This window comes from Pezoporus flaviventris, unplaced genomic scaffold (assembly GCF_033815535.1).
Source record: "Pezoporus flaviventris isolate CSIRO_AGI_PZ_B2104156 unplaced genomic scaffold, CSIRO_AGI_Pfla_v1 ptg000026l, whole genome shotgun sequence".
NCBI lineage: Eukaryota > Metazoa > Chordata > Aves > Psittaciformes > Psittacidae > Pezoporus > Pezoporus flaviventris.
The window spans coordinates 1,637,626-1,654,374 of NW_026892574.1; the positions used below are offsets into that span (position 1 = coordinate 1,637,626).

Below are 16,749 nucleotides of genomic sequence, written 5' to 3' on the forward strand. Positions count from 1 at the left end.
AGGAGGCTGGGCTGTGCTAAAGTGGGCTCAAGACGGCTAAGCCTAAATACAAAATCCTTTCCCAGGAATGCTGCTGCGATGGTTCCGGGAGTTGCTCAGAGGAGCGCCGGGCTCTGCTGGGTGCTGGTACCCAGCAGCCAGGGCATGGGCTCCTCTTGCCCTTGGAGACCGGGACACTGAGCGGCAGCGGGGAGCACGAGTGCCTCCGGCGGGAGGGATGGGAAGGGGGCACGGTCCCGGCTGCATCCCTGGACTGCAGCTCCTCGGTGTCCCGGTTCCTTGTTTTACCCCGTGTCTTGCCGAGCCGACCCGTAAAACTTGTGTCCCTGCCCATGGCAGGGGCGTTGGCGCTAGATGATGTTAAGGTCCGTTCCAACCCTAACTATTCTATGATTCTAAGACTGGTGGGCTTGTCCTCAGTTGAGGAAGGAATTAGTGGAACTCGCATGGACGTTCCTTTTTCAGAACCTCCGGAAAACAGCGTTTGTCAGGCAGTGCCATGAATGCGGTGTCCCTTCTCATTAGCCGCTGTGCAGATTGCGGCTGCTTTCAGCGGAGTACCCCCGTGCGGAGCAGCACCTGAGCAGCCCGGAGCAGCACCTGAGCACCGTTCTTACCGGAAGCGTTACTGCAGCGGGCGCGCTCCCGCGGTTACCCCGGCAGGAGCCGGGTTGAGGACGCATTCCCCGCCCGGTGCCCGTTTTCCGCCCGGACTTGGGGCGGTCCCGGCCGCCCTGACGCGTTCGCGGAGCGACGGCGTCGCCGTTTGATGCGGGCGGGACCGATGGGCTCGCAGGAGGTGCTCGGGCAGACCACGCGGCTGGCATCCTCCAGCGCGCTGCTGCAGGTGCGGGAGGGATCGGGGGCACGTTCCTCTTCCTCCTCCTCCTCCTGGTGGGTGCGAGGCAGCGGCCGCCTCGGTCCCGCTCTGCCCTCAGGTGTTTCCCGTGTGGTTTTCTGCACAGGTGCTGTTCCGGGCGGTCACGTTCGCGCTCAACGCCTTCACTCTGCGCTACCTCTCCAGGGAGCTGATCGGTGTGGTCAACGTGAGGTGAGCGGGGGGCCTGTGTCCCCCCCATGCCCACCGCACCGGGCGGCTTCCCAGGCAGCGAGGGGGGGCCTCGGACAGCGTTCGTGCAGGGCCGCCTGGGCAGGGTGGCTTACAATGATTTGCACAGCGCTGTTTAATTTACCGTTGGGTGTTTTGCACTGTTAGATCGTTGACTGCCTCCCGACTTATTTTTTCACCTCAAACACAGGCACTGCTGGCCTGTTTTCCATGTTAAATCATTAACTTGATGAGGAAAAGCGGCGTAACTACTTCCCCTCCTTATTTTTTTATGGTATGGTGATAATTTATGTCACCATGTTCTCTTGCACACCCATTTGTTTGTTAGGCAGGCCTGTGCAAACAGTGATGTTGCTGCATGGAGGATGTCAGAAGCAGTAGAGGATGTCAGAAGCAGTATGTAAAGAAATCGTTTTCTCTCCTTGTTTTTCTCTCTCCCCTCCATTAGGCTCACTTTGCTGTATTCAACGGTTGTCTTCCTGGCAAGGGAGGCGTTTCGCAGAGCTTGTCTGAGTGCAAGTACAAAGAGAAACTGGACCAAAACAATTAACCTGTTGTGGCTGACGTAAGATACCTTTAAAAATTTGCTACTTTGGAATTTAGTTCTTGTCTGAAAGCTCACAAAATCGAGAGCAAGTATTTCTTTACTGAGGTGATTACTTCAGCACTGAGTGTCTGGTAGCCTCAGTCATGTTTCAGGACCGATGCAGGAAGCTGGTAAAGTCTGTAGATTTAGCATTTATGTACTTAATCTCTTTTGGAGCACATGGGAAGGTGCATCACCCAAGCTGTTACCAGGAGCTGTTCTGTCACTTACCCTGGAGATACTGTTGAGCACTGGTACAGTTTAATGGCAGGGCAACATCAGTGTCGCTTTCAGGGATGGTTTAATACTGATGTTTTCAGTGTGTTGGATCTGTTCTCTCAGTTGCATTATAATCAGTTTCTTGACGTTTGACAGCCTTTCAGGTGGGTATTACATAGTGGAGCTAATGCCTGTGTGCACCTTTTTAAACTTTTCCTTGTAGAGAAGCATAACTTAAAATGGAGATTTAACTTTCTTGAAGGATCTGAAATACCTCTTAGGAGCTTGATGTCAAATACTTCAGGGATCTGATAATGGGAAGGTCAAATAGATCCTGCCTCAGTGATGTCAAACATCCTGCACTCTGCCAGAAGCTTTGTCAACAAAGCTTCCTGAAGCAGTGTCAACGGAAGCTGGTACATGCGTGCACTCCTGTGCCTAGCTTGGCTTTTCAGCTACACTCACTAGTGGAAGTGGATCTGAGCTACAGTCGATCATGGTGGACTTGCATTCCTGAGGTGCAGGCGTGCATTTTCTTATCATGCTGCTGTCACTTTCTGGAGAACCAGTGATTTCTGGAAGAGTGTTGCAAGCAGTTGGAATGGTGGCACCTTTATTTGTTACAGCAAGATCCAAGAAAGCTTGTCTGCCAAACCCCTGGTAACCAGAGACCACAAAAATGCAGGGTTTTGCAGGCTGATAAGGGATCAGAATTGTTTGGTCCTAGGGAATGAGAAATGCAGATAGGTGACCTTATGTTAGGCTCTTGAGTAGAAAAGAGACAAGTCAGAAAAGTATTTTCTGTGTCTTGCAAACAGTGCCTTAAAGATGTTTGTAACACACAGGAAAAAAAGATGTTCTTGGTATAGTAACAATGGAAATTTATTCCTCTGGGCCTTTTAAAAAAATGATGGCCATATGTGGACAATGTAATCTAATTTTCTTTTTTCTTTATTTTTCCTGCTAAAGTAACATTTCTATTGATTTGTTTTTATGTTAACTTTTTAGAGTCCCTCTTGGTGTTTTTTGGTCGGTTTGCTTGGGCTTAGTCTGGCTACACTTGCTCGAAGTACCTGATCCTTCTGTGGTTCCTCATTATCAGGCTGGTGTAGTAGCATTTGGTCTTTCTGCAATTATTGAACTTCTGGGAGAGCCATTCTGGGTTTTAGCACAAGCTCATTTGTTTGTGAGACTTAAGGTTAGTAAAGTACGTGGGGTATACGTGTGTGTTTGTAATTATCTTTCTGTATTGAAAAGAAGGGATTGCTGAGCTAGATCTTCATGTATTCAAGCATATGAAAAAAAAAATCCTGTGCATACTGTTTAGTACTGTGTAACAGTTGTAACAGGTATAAATTTGTAGATGTTAAAGCAAGGAAGTTGATTTATTTAGAAACTATCACCTTAGTGATCATCAAATACTTAATTATGAGTTTTAATCCGAGGGAGAGGCATGCATCTTCCATGATTTCACATTTCAATTGATTGTTGATATGAAATTGTGAAATACAACAATTGAGAACATGTTTGTCTCAAGCAAAATTTTCTGCCCTATGTCCCATACAAAGGACTGGGAAACTGCAATGGAGGAATTGTGAAATGCAAGAAAAGAAAATTTACGCAGAATTGCAATCTCAGATGGTCGACTCAGCAGAAACTGTGACAAAGTGATGCTGACTTTGAAAGTCTTCCTACGTATTCCTGCATAATTTCTGTGTGTGAAACTGATGTAATTTAAGTTTGTGTGTGTGGTTAACTTGGCAGAAAATAACCCTTCTCTCTTTTCTTTCTTAAAGGTAATTGCTGAAAGCCTTTCAGTAGTGTCAAAATGCATTTTGACGGTTATTTTAGTAGTCCTTTATCCTCAATGGGGCCTCTACATTTTTTCCTTGGCTCAGGTAAGTTTCCTGTGTTTTGGTTTTCAGAGTTGGGTTAATGGTTGGACTCAGTAATCTTCAAGGTCCATTCTAACCTAAAAGATGCTGTGATTCTATGAAGTAAGAGATGTAGACAGAAGCTACTCTATCCACTTGATTTTTTGACTGAGTTAATAATTGCTTTGAATTGGACTTTAAATAATCATTCTAAAAATGCTGAATAGAACATGGAAGTTATTAAAGGACTACAGTAACCTATAAATTAAGAAAAAAAAAGAAACAAAGATCAACAACATTCTTGAGGAGTTAAATTTAAGTCTATATGTAATTTGATGTTGACAGGAATAAGGACTACTTAATACTTTTTTTTTTTCTCACTGAATTCAGAACTCTTAATATGTAATTCTAGCCTGTAATTCTACATTTGTAAGTTAATTTTATATTAATCTTTCTTCTTTCCTCCCCTGTCTTTCCAGCTTTTATATACCAGTGTGCTGGTACTGTGCTACGTTATTTATTTTGTGATGTTTTTGGGATCTCCTGAAGCAACAAAGAAGTCATTTCCAGTTGCTAGAATGAAAGCTTTATTGCCCAATATGGTGGAAGATGAGGTAGGTTGCACAGTTTGAAGTCTGTCTTGAGAGAGCTTTGAAAATTAGTTGGAGATGGTGGAGTTGAGTGATTTGGGGGATATCCCTGCACTGTAGAAGATAAGACTGATTAAGAAAGAAAAAAAACCAAACCAAAACATAATTCTGTTTATAGTTTGTATTAGTAAAATTCTTGTCAGAAAAAGTTAGCAAACTTCACCTCTTTGTGCTTATGGGCTTGTGGCTGACTTCTCTTTTAGTAGCTTTGCATGAACCATTAAGTGGAGATAAAAACCGATCAGCGTGTGGGAGAATGACCAGGTATCACACTGGATCAGAGGCAGGGTGGAAACCAGAATCAGTTTACCATGGGGTTTGGCACATTGACTTTTCCACAAAAAACCCATGGTGTTACACAGCATCCTACAGATACTCAGATATCTCTGAAAAGAAAACGATGCAAAGGAATGGAAGATGACGTTTGAAAAAGATTTACAGATTGGAAAGAGAAAGGGGCTTCTTGATTGCAGGACTTGTAGGGACAGTTTGAAGAGCAATAAATGATATATATGATGAAGGTGAAAGTTGTATTGGCATGCATGTGGGTTTGGTTTTTTTTCCTGTCTCTCAACTTTGATTGGTATTTTCTTCAGAAAACATGTTTGGGTAGTTTATCTGCAGAGCAGTGAGTTCCAGCAAGGGACAAAGTGTTTGTGAAGCAGAGTGATGTTGGTGCTTGAATTTAGCAATATCTTAGATCAATTGTTAGCAACTGACATTGTGGATTTTTCCCCCTCAGTACAGTCAGAGTTAGCCTCCAGTGTTGTACTGGCTTTCTGTTTTCTGTTTCACTCTAGTTTCAATCATGTTTCGGTACTTTTTCATTTCAGCACCTGTTTGATTTCAGTACTTCTTTTGCAGACCTTTGTTAACTGGAAGGAAGCACGGTTGACTTGGAGTTTCTTCAAACAGTCCTTCTTGAAACAGATTTTGACAGAGGGTGAGGCTTGATCTATAGTTGGCAGTGGAGAAGGGCTAGTGAACAGTATCAAAGTGATATAAAGCTTGAGAAAGCTGGGGGGGGAGCAGTGGGAGTGGGCATGTAACTTTCAGAGGTCGTTGCCCGATGTTACCAACCTGAATGAAGTTTTTGAGGATTTTCTGAAGTAGGTGCTGTCCTGTTAGACTTTGTCTCTTGAATACTTACTATTGGAAGTGCCAGAACAAGAACAAGTCCCTAAATGTTTCCCAATACTTAAGTTCTTTGTTTTGAACTTGCAGGTGAACGGTATGTGATGACTTTTTTGAATGTGTTAAATTTTGGAGATCAGGGTAAGTGTGATGGCATTGTGGAATAGTGACATAGCTTTCTTAGTCCCTGCTCTTCAGGTGGTTCTGAAAATGACTGAAAGTATTTGAAGATAACTTGAAAATCTGGGACAATTTCAAAGCCTTTGTGATGTTGAGATCCATGTCAGAGAATGATTGATACAGGCATAGAAAAGAATTTAAGATCCTGTTCCAAAATGAAAATACAGTTTAAATCCAGAACTTTCCAATTGGATGTGTGACACCGTGTATCTTTTTTCTTAAAAAAAAAGAGCCCAAAAGAAAACCAACAAACCCCAAAAGAAAAACCAACCTCAAAACTCCCTGGAAACACCACCACCAAAACCATATAATCCCCCCCCCCCCCAACTTCATGAGTATCTGATTGTGTTATAGTTGTCTGTCTTTGGTTTTTGTAAATCTATTTTCCTGTTTTCTGTCTTCCACTTGAATCTGTCTTAGCTGTTACAGCAAGAATGCATCGCCTCTCAAAATTGAATTATGTTCTGTAAAGGAAATCAGTGTGGCTACAGAGTAATGTATGGCAGTAGCCATTCAAATGACTGATTTGGCAGCAGTTCAAGTCTTTGCAGCTCAGGGAAGAAAAACAAGCTGTAGTTGCTGGCCCACAGTTAGAAGTTGCTTGGCTAGTTCAAATTACTTTCAGTTGCTGGCAGTAGTATGTTCCCTTGTAAATACTGAGTAGACGTGCTTGCCACCAGTAACTGTGGCTGCTTCTGATTCTCCTCACCTGCAGAGCAATTGAGCTGCCTCTTACTTGAAGGGGCTTTAAAAGAGCAATGAGTACAAAGTGCCTGTGCTCTCAGAATGTTGAGCAGCATTGGTCCAAGTCCTGTCAGAAATCAGGCAGAACCATATTCTGTTATTTTGCTGTGAATATGTGAAGCACTTACCCGTATGCCTGACTTTGTATGCTCTGGATTGTGTGTGTATCCGCACACACGTAGATGTCTTAGCAGGTTTGTAGTGATGTTTTGCTGAGGATGGAAGTGCTGGGAAAATGTCATGCAGGCTTGCTCTTCCACTGGAGTGAAAGTAAACCGAAGGAACCTCACCCTAAAACTAGATACCTTTCTCTTCTCCTGTATCAGTAAATCCTTGCGTTTCTGTTCTCATTCAGTGAAATTCATCAAGTTCTTTTAACTTCCTCTAGAGTAAGAATTTGAAATGTGGCTTGATGCTGTTAGTAGATTCACATTTCTGTGGCTGATGCTTTTGTCCCAGCTTCACCATCTCTGAGCAAACCTGGTAATTTTGAGCTGTGGTTGCTGTGACAGAATTTTTAGGGAACACTGCTTTACTGCTGTGCAAAATTCCACTCATTTTCTCTTTGTTCTGTGGAAATGGTAAATTAGAATTCATGTTGCTGTTAAAGACTTGGAATTAAAATGTGTCTGAAAATCTCACAGGTTGCTGCTCTATTGTTTTTTTTGTTTGTTTTTTCAAAGGTGTCTATGATATCGTGAATAATCTCGGTTCACTGGTGGCCAGGTTTATCTTTTTGCCTATTGAGGAGAGTTTTTATGTCTTTTTTGCCAAAGTGCTAGAAAGAGGGAAGAATGTAAAGGATCAGAAGAAGGTATGTTTAATTTCGGATTAGCTACGTGTTAAGTGCTCGATTTTTGTTGTTGGTAAGTTACATCACAGAAATGTGACTGACAGAACTATGTTTAAATTTGGGTGTAAAGGCTGTTAAAATTGAAAACTGTTGAGTGAGGCTGGACCAAAAACCCAAGAAAACAGGTAAAATGGTAATGAAATGGAAATTAAGGTATGCAGTGGCATAGTACTGCCTTGTACTTCAATGATGTTAACATCAGCTGCTCCAAAGGGTGTGATATAAACCCTATTGTACCCTGCATTTCCAGATATACTTAGGCAATTATTTTAAATCATGAAAGCAGGCTATTTCTATTAAATAAATGCTGTCTGAAAATATTTACTTGAAAACATAAGTAGCTGTTCAGTATTAAACAGTAATGCTTCCAGAGGGTGCAGTTTTGGAAAGAAAATAATTGTCTTTTTCTTGAGCTTTTGAATAGTATGTGGGGTATCAATGGTTAAATGAACAAGAGCTTTGTTCCACAGAATATTTTTTGTGTATGCTTTAGGTGTGAAATTCTTCATCAGTTGTAAAGGTCAGCCTGGGCTTTTGTTTGATGCTATGACAAGTTTTTGCAGGAATCTTGTTTCTTGCACATCAGCATGCAGCTAAAACAAATTCCATGCTACAGGGCATTGGTGGGCTAAGAAAAGTGTACACATACGTATTTTTTATACATAGTGCACCAGGTATGTGTAACTGGCAAGATTATGATGAGTTTTTCTTCTATGTAGTGAAATTACAAGGACTACAAGGATGCTTCTTGTAATGATGTAGTAGAACTGACAAGTTACTTGTTCTGGTGTGGCGAATCCTGTAGTCTCGTGTGGCAATGAAAATCCCACCCTCTGCTGGCTCAGACCTTGGGCAGGGGCTGTGCTGCTCTTTGCCATTTACTAACTGTTAAGCATCTGCAAGTTCTGTTTCCTTGAGCACGCATGTTAAAGGCTAATATTTGTGTAAATATGTAACCTGTAAAACCTAGAATAGAATAATAAATACGGTTAAGGCTACATGTATGGATAATTCAGTAACAAAGGGTATGTTTCACACCTTTATATACAATGCAGACTATTCAGGTTTGGTTTGGTTTTAATTTTTCCTGTGAAGTAGATCTTCTGTGTGAAAGTAACTGGTGATGTTCATTCTGATCCATATAACGGATGACAAATTTTTTCAGGACGATGTTGCTATGGCTGCAAATGTATTAGAATCACTGTTAAAACTTGTGCTTCTGACTGGCCTTACCATCACGGTTTTTGGCTATGCCTATTCTCAGCTGGCTCTGGATATTTACGGAGGTTCAATGCTCAGTTCTGGAACCGGTAAGGATTTATAGAGCTGGCAGAAGAGCCCTGCACTTTTAAAAACTGCTGCTATTACGATTTCTTGAGTCAATAAGATTTTTTTGTCTGTAAAACTCCTGTTGAAATCGGTGACTTGGCTTGTCTGAATCCAGAACTCATGCCTTTGTAGCAGTCCCTTTAATATGTAGTCACATTAAAATATACTGAGGAGCTCCAAATAAGTAGGATCAGGTTTGGGGCTCTACCTTCCTGCAGTTTCATACTGTTATAAAAGAACATTTCAAAGGATTATTTGACTGCTCCATGATGTAAAATTGCTAACTCCCAGCTGTTTAAACCAACAATGACAGACCCCCCAGAAACCCATACAACAAATTGGAACCAGAGTATTCACAGTTTGGGCAGTTGTTCTTTGAAACAGGAGGAGTCTTAGTAATACAAACTACATTGCTGCCATGAAGAAGGAGTATTCATGGATGCATGCTAACCTGTTAAAAAGCGTAGGATTTTTTTCCCCAGTGTTACAATTTCTGAAGTACAAGAAAAAGTTGAAGGTCTGAATGGGTGATTTTTAAATCATGCATAAATTATTTTTGACCCATTAAAAATACGAAGAACTTTCTCCATCTAACACAATTTTGAATGTATTGAACAGCTTTGCTGTTTTTCATACTGTTATGTTCAAAGCACACTTTGTATTGCTTTTATTAGCTCAGAATGACTGGGACGAATTTCCACCAATTTCTGTACAATGCAGGATTTGGGTTATGATAAATATTTTTTAATTTGGAAATCCCTCTTAATAAAATCCTTTTTTGGATGGATATCTTTTCTGTTACTGTCATAACTGCTGTTCTTGGGTGTTTGGTGTCTTATTTGTTTTTTTTTGTCTTCTTGTCAAAATACCCAGACAGGAAACTTGTTGAAATGCATTCACATTTCCATTTTCAGTGATAACATTACAGCTTTTATCTCTTAGTATCGATGAGTGTAAAAACAATGTGGTTTTATAAAAGAAGTAGTATTTACTTATTATTCTAATGTGTTTCTTAGGTCCAAATCTCCTCCGATGTTACTCATTATATGTCCTATTTCTTGCTGTCAATGGAGTAACGGAATGTTTTACGTTTGCTTTGATGTGTAAAGAAGAGGTGGACAGGTAGGAAATAGTGTCCCCAGAATGTTCTTGTAATTAATCTGCTTGGAGTTCAGTGTGTAAACAGCAGTTCTGGGGGGTGATGTGCTTGGAAGTGCTTTGTTTCCAAAGAGCAAATTTCTTTCTGCAGTCACTTTAAGAAGTGACTGTGTTTAAGCTTCAAGCTCTGTTCCTTGTCTCCAGAGCCAGGTGCAATAGATAGGCAACCGAACATGCCCTACTTGAGGTTTTTACATGCTTGTATTTGTTAATAAACATCAATCTTAAAAATTCATTTGTACTGAATTTACAGAGAGATTGGTGCCTTTGAAACCAGCATAAAAATACTTTGCTCCACTGAAAACCATTTAGCTATCTGCTTAGACTTAGATGTAGAAGCTTTAGCAACAGTGTAAATGCTTGGGTAAAAAGGTCAGAAATTAAGGAGTAGATTTTGAGATTAGCTTTTGGTACATCACTAACTGGGAAAGCAATTTAAAAGTCTTGTTTTCTGTAGATACAGGCTTGAAGTTACAGTTTTTAAGACAGGCCATCAGTTAAAACTCAGCAAAATTTTGCAGCTGTTAGAAGTTCTCATATACAGGTCCTGTGTATCAGGTAGTCTTCTGAATTCTCTCAGTTGAGGGTCTGAATTCAGTGGTTTATCTGCTTTCAGTAGGAGGTTGAACTAGACAATCTCCTTAGAACCCTTCAAGCCCAGATTATTTCCTTATTCTCTTCCTCCTGGTTATTGACTTTGGAGCCTGGTGGCCTTCCCAGTGCTTTCCATAAAGCTTTTATTGCTTATGGAGTGCCTGTCCCTCAACAAGGCTTTTCAAATTATTTTCAGTGAGGTTTGCTTTCCACAGTCTAAGTAGTATCTTTTTAGACTTAGCAGTGCTGCTTTCATGGCCTTTTTGAGGTGTGAATTTGTTCCAGAGCCACTGTTTGGAGCAGAAACTGTAAAGTGTCATCTTGTTGAGCACAAATTTTCTTCAATGCATACCTGAAATAAAATAGCAAAAGTGCACAAGTTTTTATGTGACTAATCACTGTTACTAAATTTGACTTTATGAAATGAGTACACAGCTGATTAGTAAACCAGAATTTCCTTCACATAATTCACTTCTTTATTTAATGTGTTTGATGTATTTTCTATTCTTTCAGTGAATTTTTTTAATTAACAGCTTGGTTCTCAAATTTATCTTTTTCCATTAGAAAATGGGAAGAGAATTTCAGTTCCTTGTTTTAGAAAATAAGTTGTGGTATTTCTTCAAAGATAAAGTTCATAAATCAGTAGTGTAACTGTACACATTGATAAACTGGTTCTTTCCCCCCTCTTCCCAGGTACAATTTTGTTATGCTGGCCTTGTCTTTCACATTTCTGTGCATCTCTTACTTCTTGACTCACTGGCATGGCAGTGTGGGCTTTATTCTTGCCAACTGCTTTAACATGGGTATCCGAATAGCTCACAGCATCCACTATATCTATGATTACTTCAAAGAAAGCACTTGCAGACCTCTGATGGGCTTGCTTCCCTCCCCATTTTTGGTGCTCGTTTATATCATAAGTGGAGTGATCACTGGTGTCTCAGAGGTAAGCATCTTTCTTGAATTTTGCTTTCACTGTGAAAATGATGTTGAATGACCTTTGTGATCCCAGGCAGAGAAATACCATTAGCAAAGAAATACCTCATGCTTATGAGGATAGACTGGAAGATTTCGTTACAGGCAAGGCAAGATACAATATAAAGACATTTTACCTTTGATACAAAGTTCTCTCTGCCACCTGTAGAAGGTGTATCTGACAAGTACAATAAAATGTAACACGCTTCTGCTGTCTGTAGATAAATCTATGTGCTTAGTTCTTAATAACTGAAGTTTTGCAGTAGCACAAACTGTTATTAAACATTCTGTAATAACAAAGCGGTAGAGGAAAAGCAACCGAAACAAGAACAGAAACAGTAATTGCAAAGAGCACATTTATCACATTCAGTCAGAGATGGTAATTGCACAGACTAATTATTAGGGAGATGGTAGCATTGCAGTGTACAAAAAATGTGACCATTCTGCCTTAGAAAGGAGAGCTTTGTATTTTGGAATGGGAGATTTCCAGTTTTCCTAGAAAATAGCCCAATGCGTTGCTGCAAAGTGACAGACTTTTGTGACAGCACTAGCAGAGTTTTCCTAATACCTAAATTAACATATTTCTGCAGGCCAGGTAATAGCTAATGTCCACATTTACCAGGTAGCTACTGAATGCTCATTTTTTGCTGACAGGAAGTTCTTAAGAAAGCAAATATTGTGTCTGCTAAAGGTGATTTATTGGAGGATCAGTGCATGTGGCAAAACCGTGCTCAGCTTCAAGGTTGATGTTAGCACAGTCAAGAGAAGTGTTGGGTCTGATTTTTTTTTTTATTGAGACAGTAAGTCTACCTTGTGCTGACTAGCTTTTCCTGCAATTGCTTCTTTCCTCTGTTGTAGGTGTTCTTCTGCTGCGATAAGGGTTGGATGGCAAGGCTGATTCACATCGGCATGGGCGCTCTGTGCTTTGCTGCAACCATCGTTACTATGTTCTGCACAGAGACCAAGCTGATCCACTTTGTCAGAAGCCAGTTCCTCTCCCAGTATATGAAGAAAGGAACATGAAATGCTCATGTGAAGAACAGTTCTTGTATGTGCTTGCAGTAAAGGGCTGTATTTTTTCCATAAGATCAGTATGTGTCCTGGGTTCTGCAGAGAGATTGAGTTGTTGGTGTTCTGAAGTGTAAAGCAGTGTGCAGGAAGTTCTGATGTGTACAACTAAATGAGTGGGATACCCAGCATGTGTCCATGCTAGCTGTGGAAGATCAGTTCATTGAGCAGATTTATTTATGAGGGTGTTAATTGACTTGTCAAAAATAGCTGAAAGAGAAAAGGGATTTTGAGCCATGTTTGACAGAAGGTGTTAATTACAGTCACACGCTGATCATAAATCTTACTTTCACCCCATTGTTTTTTTGGTTTGTCAGAGATTTGAGATGCCAGCACAATTTGCCTTAATAAAAATTTTGTCTTGTCTGTGGAATTGGATGTTAAATATATTTAATAGCAATTTATTTCAAGGATTCATGCATATTGAAACTTCTGTTACTGGATACAAAAATGCTCTTTTTATTGCAGCCAGTTTTCCTCATGTCTTGTTCCTTTGTTCAAACTTAACCTTTGTATTGATTTTTGTTTTTCTTAATTGTTGAAAATCTGGAAATTCTGAAGTTGCAAAATCAGATGTTAGGATGCTGAGTTTGATTTACTCCTGGTGTATTTTCTTGCTGGTCTAAAATCTGAATTTGGCAGTTTCAGCCTGTAAAGGTGGCATGTTTATAATGATCAGCATTCCCTTTGCAGTGTTTGGATGGACCAAAGAATGTCAAGCTATGAAAAAGTGTGTGCTCAGACATGTACAGTTGAAAGCTTTTAGTTTAGTTCTGTAACAACTCTGCAGATGCTCAGGCCTCTTAAAAACCCACTTCACTGTAATAGCATTGTGGAGTTCATCCTGGTAACAGTAGTTCCCAGTGTGAAATGCTTCCTGGTATCGGTGTCTTTGGTCTGGTACTGTTAGAAAGATTTCCTAAACTCTGATCATTTCCACGTGGAAATCACCAGAGGTACTTTATATGATTTGGTGTTTTACCAAATTACCTCAGAGAAGCCCAAGTGCAACAGTGGAAGGAAAGGTGAGCTTCCTCAGCTAATGCTGGTGTCTCCATTGCTCGCCTGAAAGGTACCAGATAGAGACTTGCTGATTCTTCAGAAGTTGTTATGAAATCTGTTAAACCCAAACAAACTCTGTCGTATTCTGTCTCATGAAATGAATTTGGTAGTTCTTTGCCTTTTAAATTTTTAAATCCTGAGTTGTCTTGCATTTCTATCAGCTATGGAGTACAGCTCCATATATTGCAGGGGGTTGAAACTTCTGTATCATAAATTATCATTGCATACAGTTTATTTCCTTTATTGACTTGTTTACAATTCCATAAAAAAAAAAACCCAAGGTAGTTGAACTTCTGAACTCTTTTTAGGTCTGTCTTTTTCTACATGACTTTGGGGCTTTACCTTGGGAATATCTCGATCTGTACAATGCATTTTAATAATTACTTGGAGTGAGAAGTTTTATGTGGTCCTCACTTCAAGTGCTTTGGAGATTGAAGAACCTGTCATATAAAATGAGCTTGAGTAATGCTGCCTTGTCTAGTGTTAGGATCCCAGCTGTGCAGTGGTATTATTTTTGCTAGTGTTACCACAAGTATGATGATGTGAGATCTCACTGTTCCAATAGTGAGCTGTTTAGTCTCATAAATCTTTCTTAAATGCTTTGTATGCATTTAAAGAGAAGTTACATTTTTAATTCAATTTATTTCACATGGGCAAGCTTTATAAATATCTCTTGCATCTCAACAAGTTAATGGAATTTCATATGAATCAGGAAGACATTTAAGGTGGCTTAATTTTTGTGTATTTGCAGATTAAGGATACATTCCTCTTTTAAACTTCATCTGTAAGCATTTCAGTGGTGGTTGGCTGGGTTTTATGTTGGACTTTATTTGATTTTAATAAGTTTTATGAGGCAGGAAGTACAGACCTATGAAGATGTCTCCTGGTTTCATATTTATCTGTGTGATCCGTAACGTGAAAGCTGTTAATTGCTTTATTTCTAAAGCAGCAAACTGTCAAACACAGGGCCAAAGTTGAGATTGAGCTTGACCAAATTTCCCTTTTGATTACAATTCTGTCAGGTGTGCTGTCAAAGGCACAATGGGATGCTTGTCTGTATATTTCATGAAGCTGTTTTGCAATGTTCTGAAATCCTTTACTTCAAACCAAAAGAGAATTAAAGTGCTTTCTTTGGAGAAAAAGTTATTATTTCATACGTAGTGGTGTGGTTTTTCTAATAGCTGGATGAATGACATTCAAATAACTGTAAGCTGGTTATATGTTAGGGTAACAACAAATAAAATTTATTTCCCTTACCTTCTGTTTTTGTCTTCCACTTGTAGAGTGTTACTTGTATCTTTGGTACAGTCGATGCTTAAATTTGATTGCATTTTCTAGGATCATTTATGTATAAATTCATTTTTCTATCTAGAAACTTACACACCATTTCCTAATAGATACATATTTTGGTCACTTTTTTCCCCTGTGTTCTTGTCAAAATATATGTTTGTATGGATTGGGATGGCCAAGTTTGTTAGCTTGCTTTTAAGCAATGCCTTGTTGATAAAACCTGTTTTATGCTAGGAGTAAGCCTGATAGTTAATGAAGTTTAATGTAACTACGCTTCAACTGGTTGTGCTAGCGTTAGGTGCCAAGGAGCCATTCACTTACTGGTGTTTTCTAGTGTTGTAAATATTTTATTTGTAAAAAATAAGGGTGGGGGAAGCGTGTGCATATCTCTTTAGGGTTTTTTTAAGGAGAAAAAATTGGAAGTTAAAAGCTTTACCTTAATGGTTCATCTGCTCTCATAGGTGTGAAAGGCAATAGATGTAAGCTTGAATGTTGACCATAGTCTAGCATCATAGAATCATAGAATAGTTAGGGTTGGAAAGGACCTTAAGATCATCCAGTTCCAACTCCCTTGCCAGGGGCAGGGACACCTCACACTAAACCATCTCACGCAAGGCCTCGTCCAGCCTGGCATCCATAAGAGGTGGTGGTGGAGTTCAGATGGAGGATGTCCTGAGTGTGAGTACCTTGAGCTCAGCTGGCTTCTGGAGAGTGCTTGGATCTAAACTTTAAAATTCTTTTTGCAGATGTTGTATGTCTTGCTGTTTGAACATCACAGTTTTTTTGTGGTTTAATTACCCTTATTTTAATATGGATGAGAGAGGACTGGAGTCTTCATGAACCATATTGGTCCATCAATAGATCTGCTGAGATGCAATGATTTTGTTCAGCACAAAATACATAACTCATTTGCATTCTGATGCTGCTATGTAAACGTAGTTCTTTTTCATTGTAAGCTTAAAATGAAGTTTGAGGCCCTCCACATCTGAGGTACAGCTGGGCCATGGAAGCTAAGCACACAGCATGCTCAAAAGCATTACCAGCTGGGGGATCTGAACAAATCAGTGATAGGAAGTGCTTATCTCTGTTGCATTTTGGATTACCTCCACAGAAAGATGGTTGTTCTCTTCAGTTAATGGATCTGAACTGTGGTTCCTGCACTACCTTGCTGTGGTCTAGGAGGAGGCACCCACCCAGTTCAGTGGGATGTTTATAACCATATGCTGATGTAGTAAGTGTTGTTCACAGAATCTGATGAGTCTGCACTTTCTCGTGCAGCTGGAGTGGGGTGGTTGCTTTTCCTGCTGTAATTGTGGGGCAAGGTAAAACAACACTGGTTTTCTGTTTTGTTTTGTCAGACTTCTGCATTGATTGTGGTAAGCGAGCATCTGATGGTGTTGATTTGCTAGGTAGGTTTTGTGGTTCACAGATAGGTCTGTGTTCAGCATGACTTACTTCCAAATTTGTATGCCATCTCCTTGAACTAAGGAAATGGAAAGGAATATAACCAAGAGGACAGATGTGTTATATATGTGACCCGTTTCAGAAGACTGAAATAATTAAAGCTGTGTCAAAAAGAAGAAAAAATTAAGAGCAGTCCTTAAGCACAGTGAAGATGTATGAGTAGTTCCAATTGGCCAGTAAATAAGAACCATGTTCTGGTTTTCATAGCACGCTTTGGTGAGACATCTTCAAAAAGGGAAGAACAGAGCTAGGGAGAGGAATGCAGAGTTTTGCCTGTAACCTTATTGAAGGCAGGAATATTTCAGACTCTTGCTTCCTTCATGGCTCCTTCCTGGGAAAGGAAGGAGTGTGAAAAGTGCCCTGATGCTGTCCTATAGCATTCCAGTTTACCCTTGCACTGAGTGGGGTATTATTTGAGCAAAGCCCATGTATGGCAATTCAGAACAAGGTTTAGACACCATCAGTTGCACTTTACTACCTAATTCTAGACTTTAAAGTTAGTG

General features: G+C 40.2%; 1 protein-coding gene across 2 annotated transcripts; it reads left to right on the forward strand.

Annotated features, from left to right (window-relative positions):
• Positions 1 to 735: 735 nt before the first annotated feature.
• On the forward strand, positions 736 to 12,698 carry RFT1 (RFT1 homolog). Of its 2 annotated transcripts, XM_061458318.1 has the most exons (13): positions 736 to 847; positions 966 to 1,051; positions 1,518 to 1,634; positions 2,883 to 3,072; positions 3,671 to 3,772; positions 4,228 to 4,362; positions 5,263 to 5,341; positions 5,623 to 5,673; positions 7,140 to 7,270; positions 8,475 to 8,619; positions 9,655 to 9,760; positions 11,084 to 11,333; positions 12,221 to 12,698. In XM_061458318.1, exons 1-13 carry the CDS (start codon positions 770 to 772, stop codon positions 12,383 to 12,385), a joined length of 1,635 nt encoding a protein of 544 aa, XP_061314302.1. In that variant the 5' UTR covers positions 736 to 769; the 3' UTR covers positions 12,386 to 12,698. The 2 variants fall into 2 exon arrangements, with proteins under 2 accessions (XP_061314302.1, XP_061314303.1); XM_061458319.1 differs by lacking the exon at positions 5,623 to 5,673.
• Positions 12,699 to 16,749: the final 4,051 nt, after the last annotated feature.

Excerpts from the sequence above, each read along its gene's own strand:
- RFT1 (XM_061458318.1), top strand. The coding sequence starts at position 770 with ATGCGGGCGGGACCGATGGGCTCGCAGGAGGTGCTCGGGCAGACCACG. Across the intron at positions 1,052-1,517 it reads ATCGGTGTGGTCAACGTGAG|GCTCACTTTGCTGTATTCAA; the intron begins GTGAGCGGGGGG and ends CCCCTCCATTAG. Across the intron at positions 11,334-12,220 it reads TGATCACTGGTGTCTCAGAG|GTGTTCTTCTGCTGCGATAA; the intron begins GTAAGCATCTTT and ends CCTCTGTTGTAG.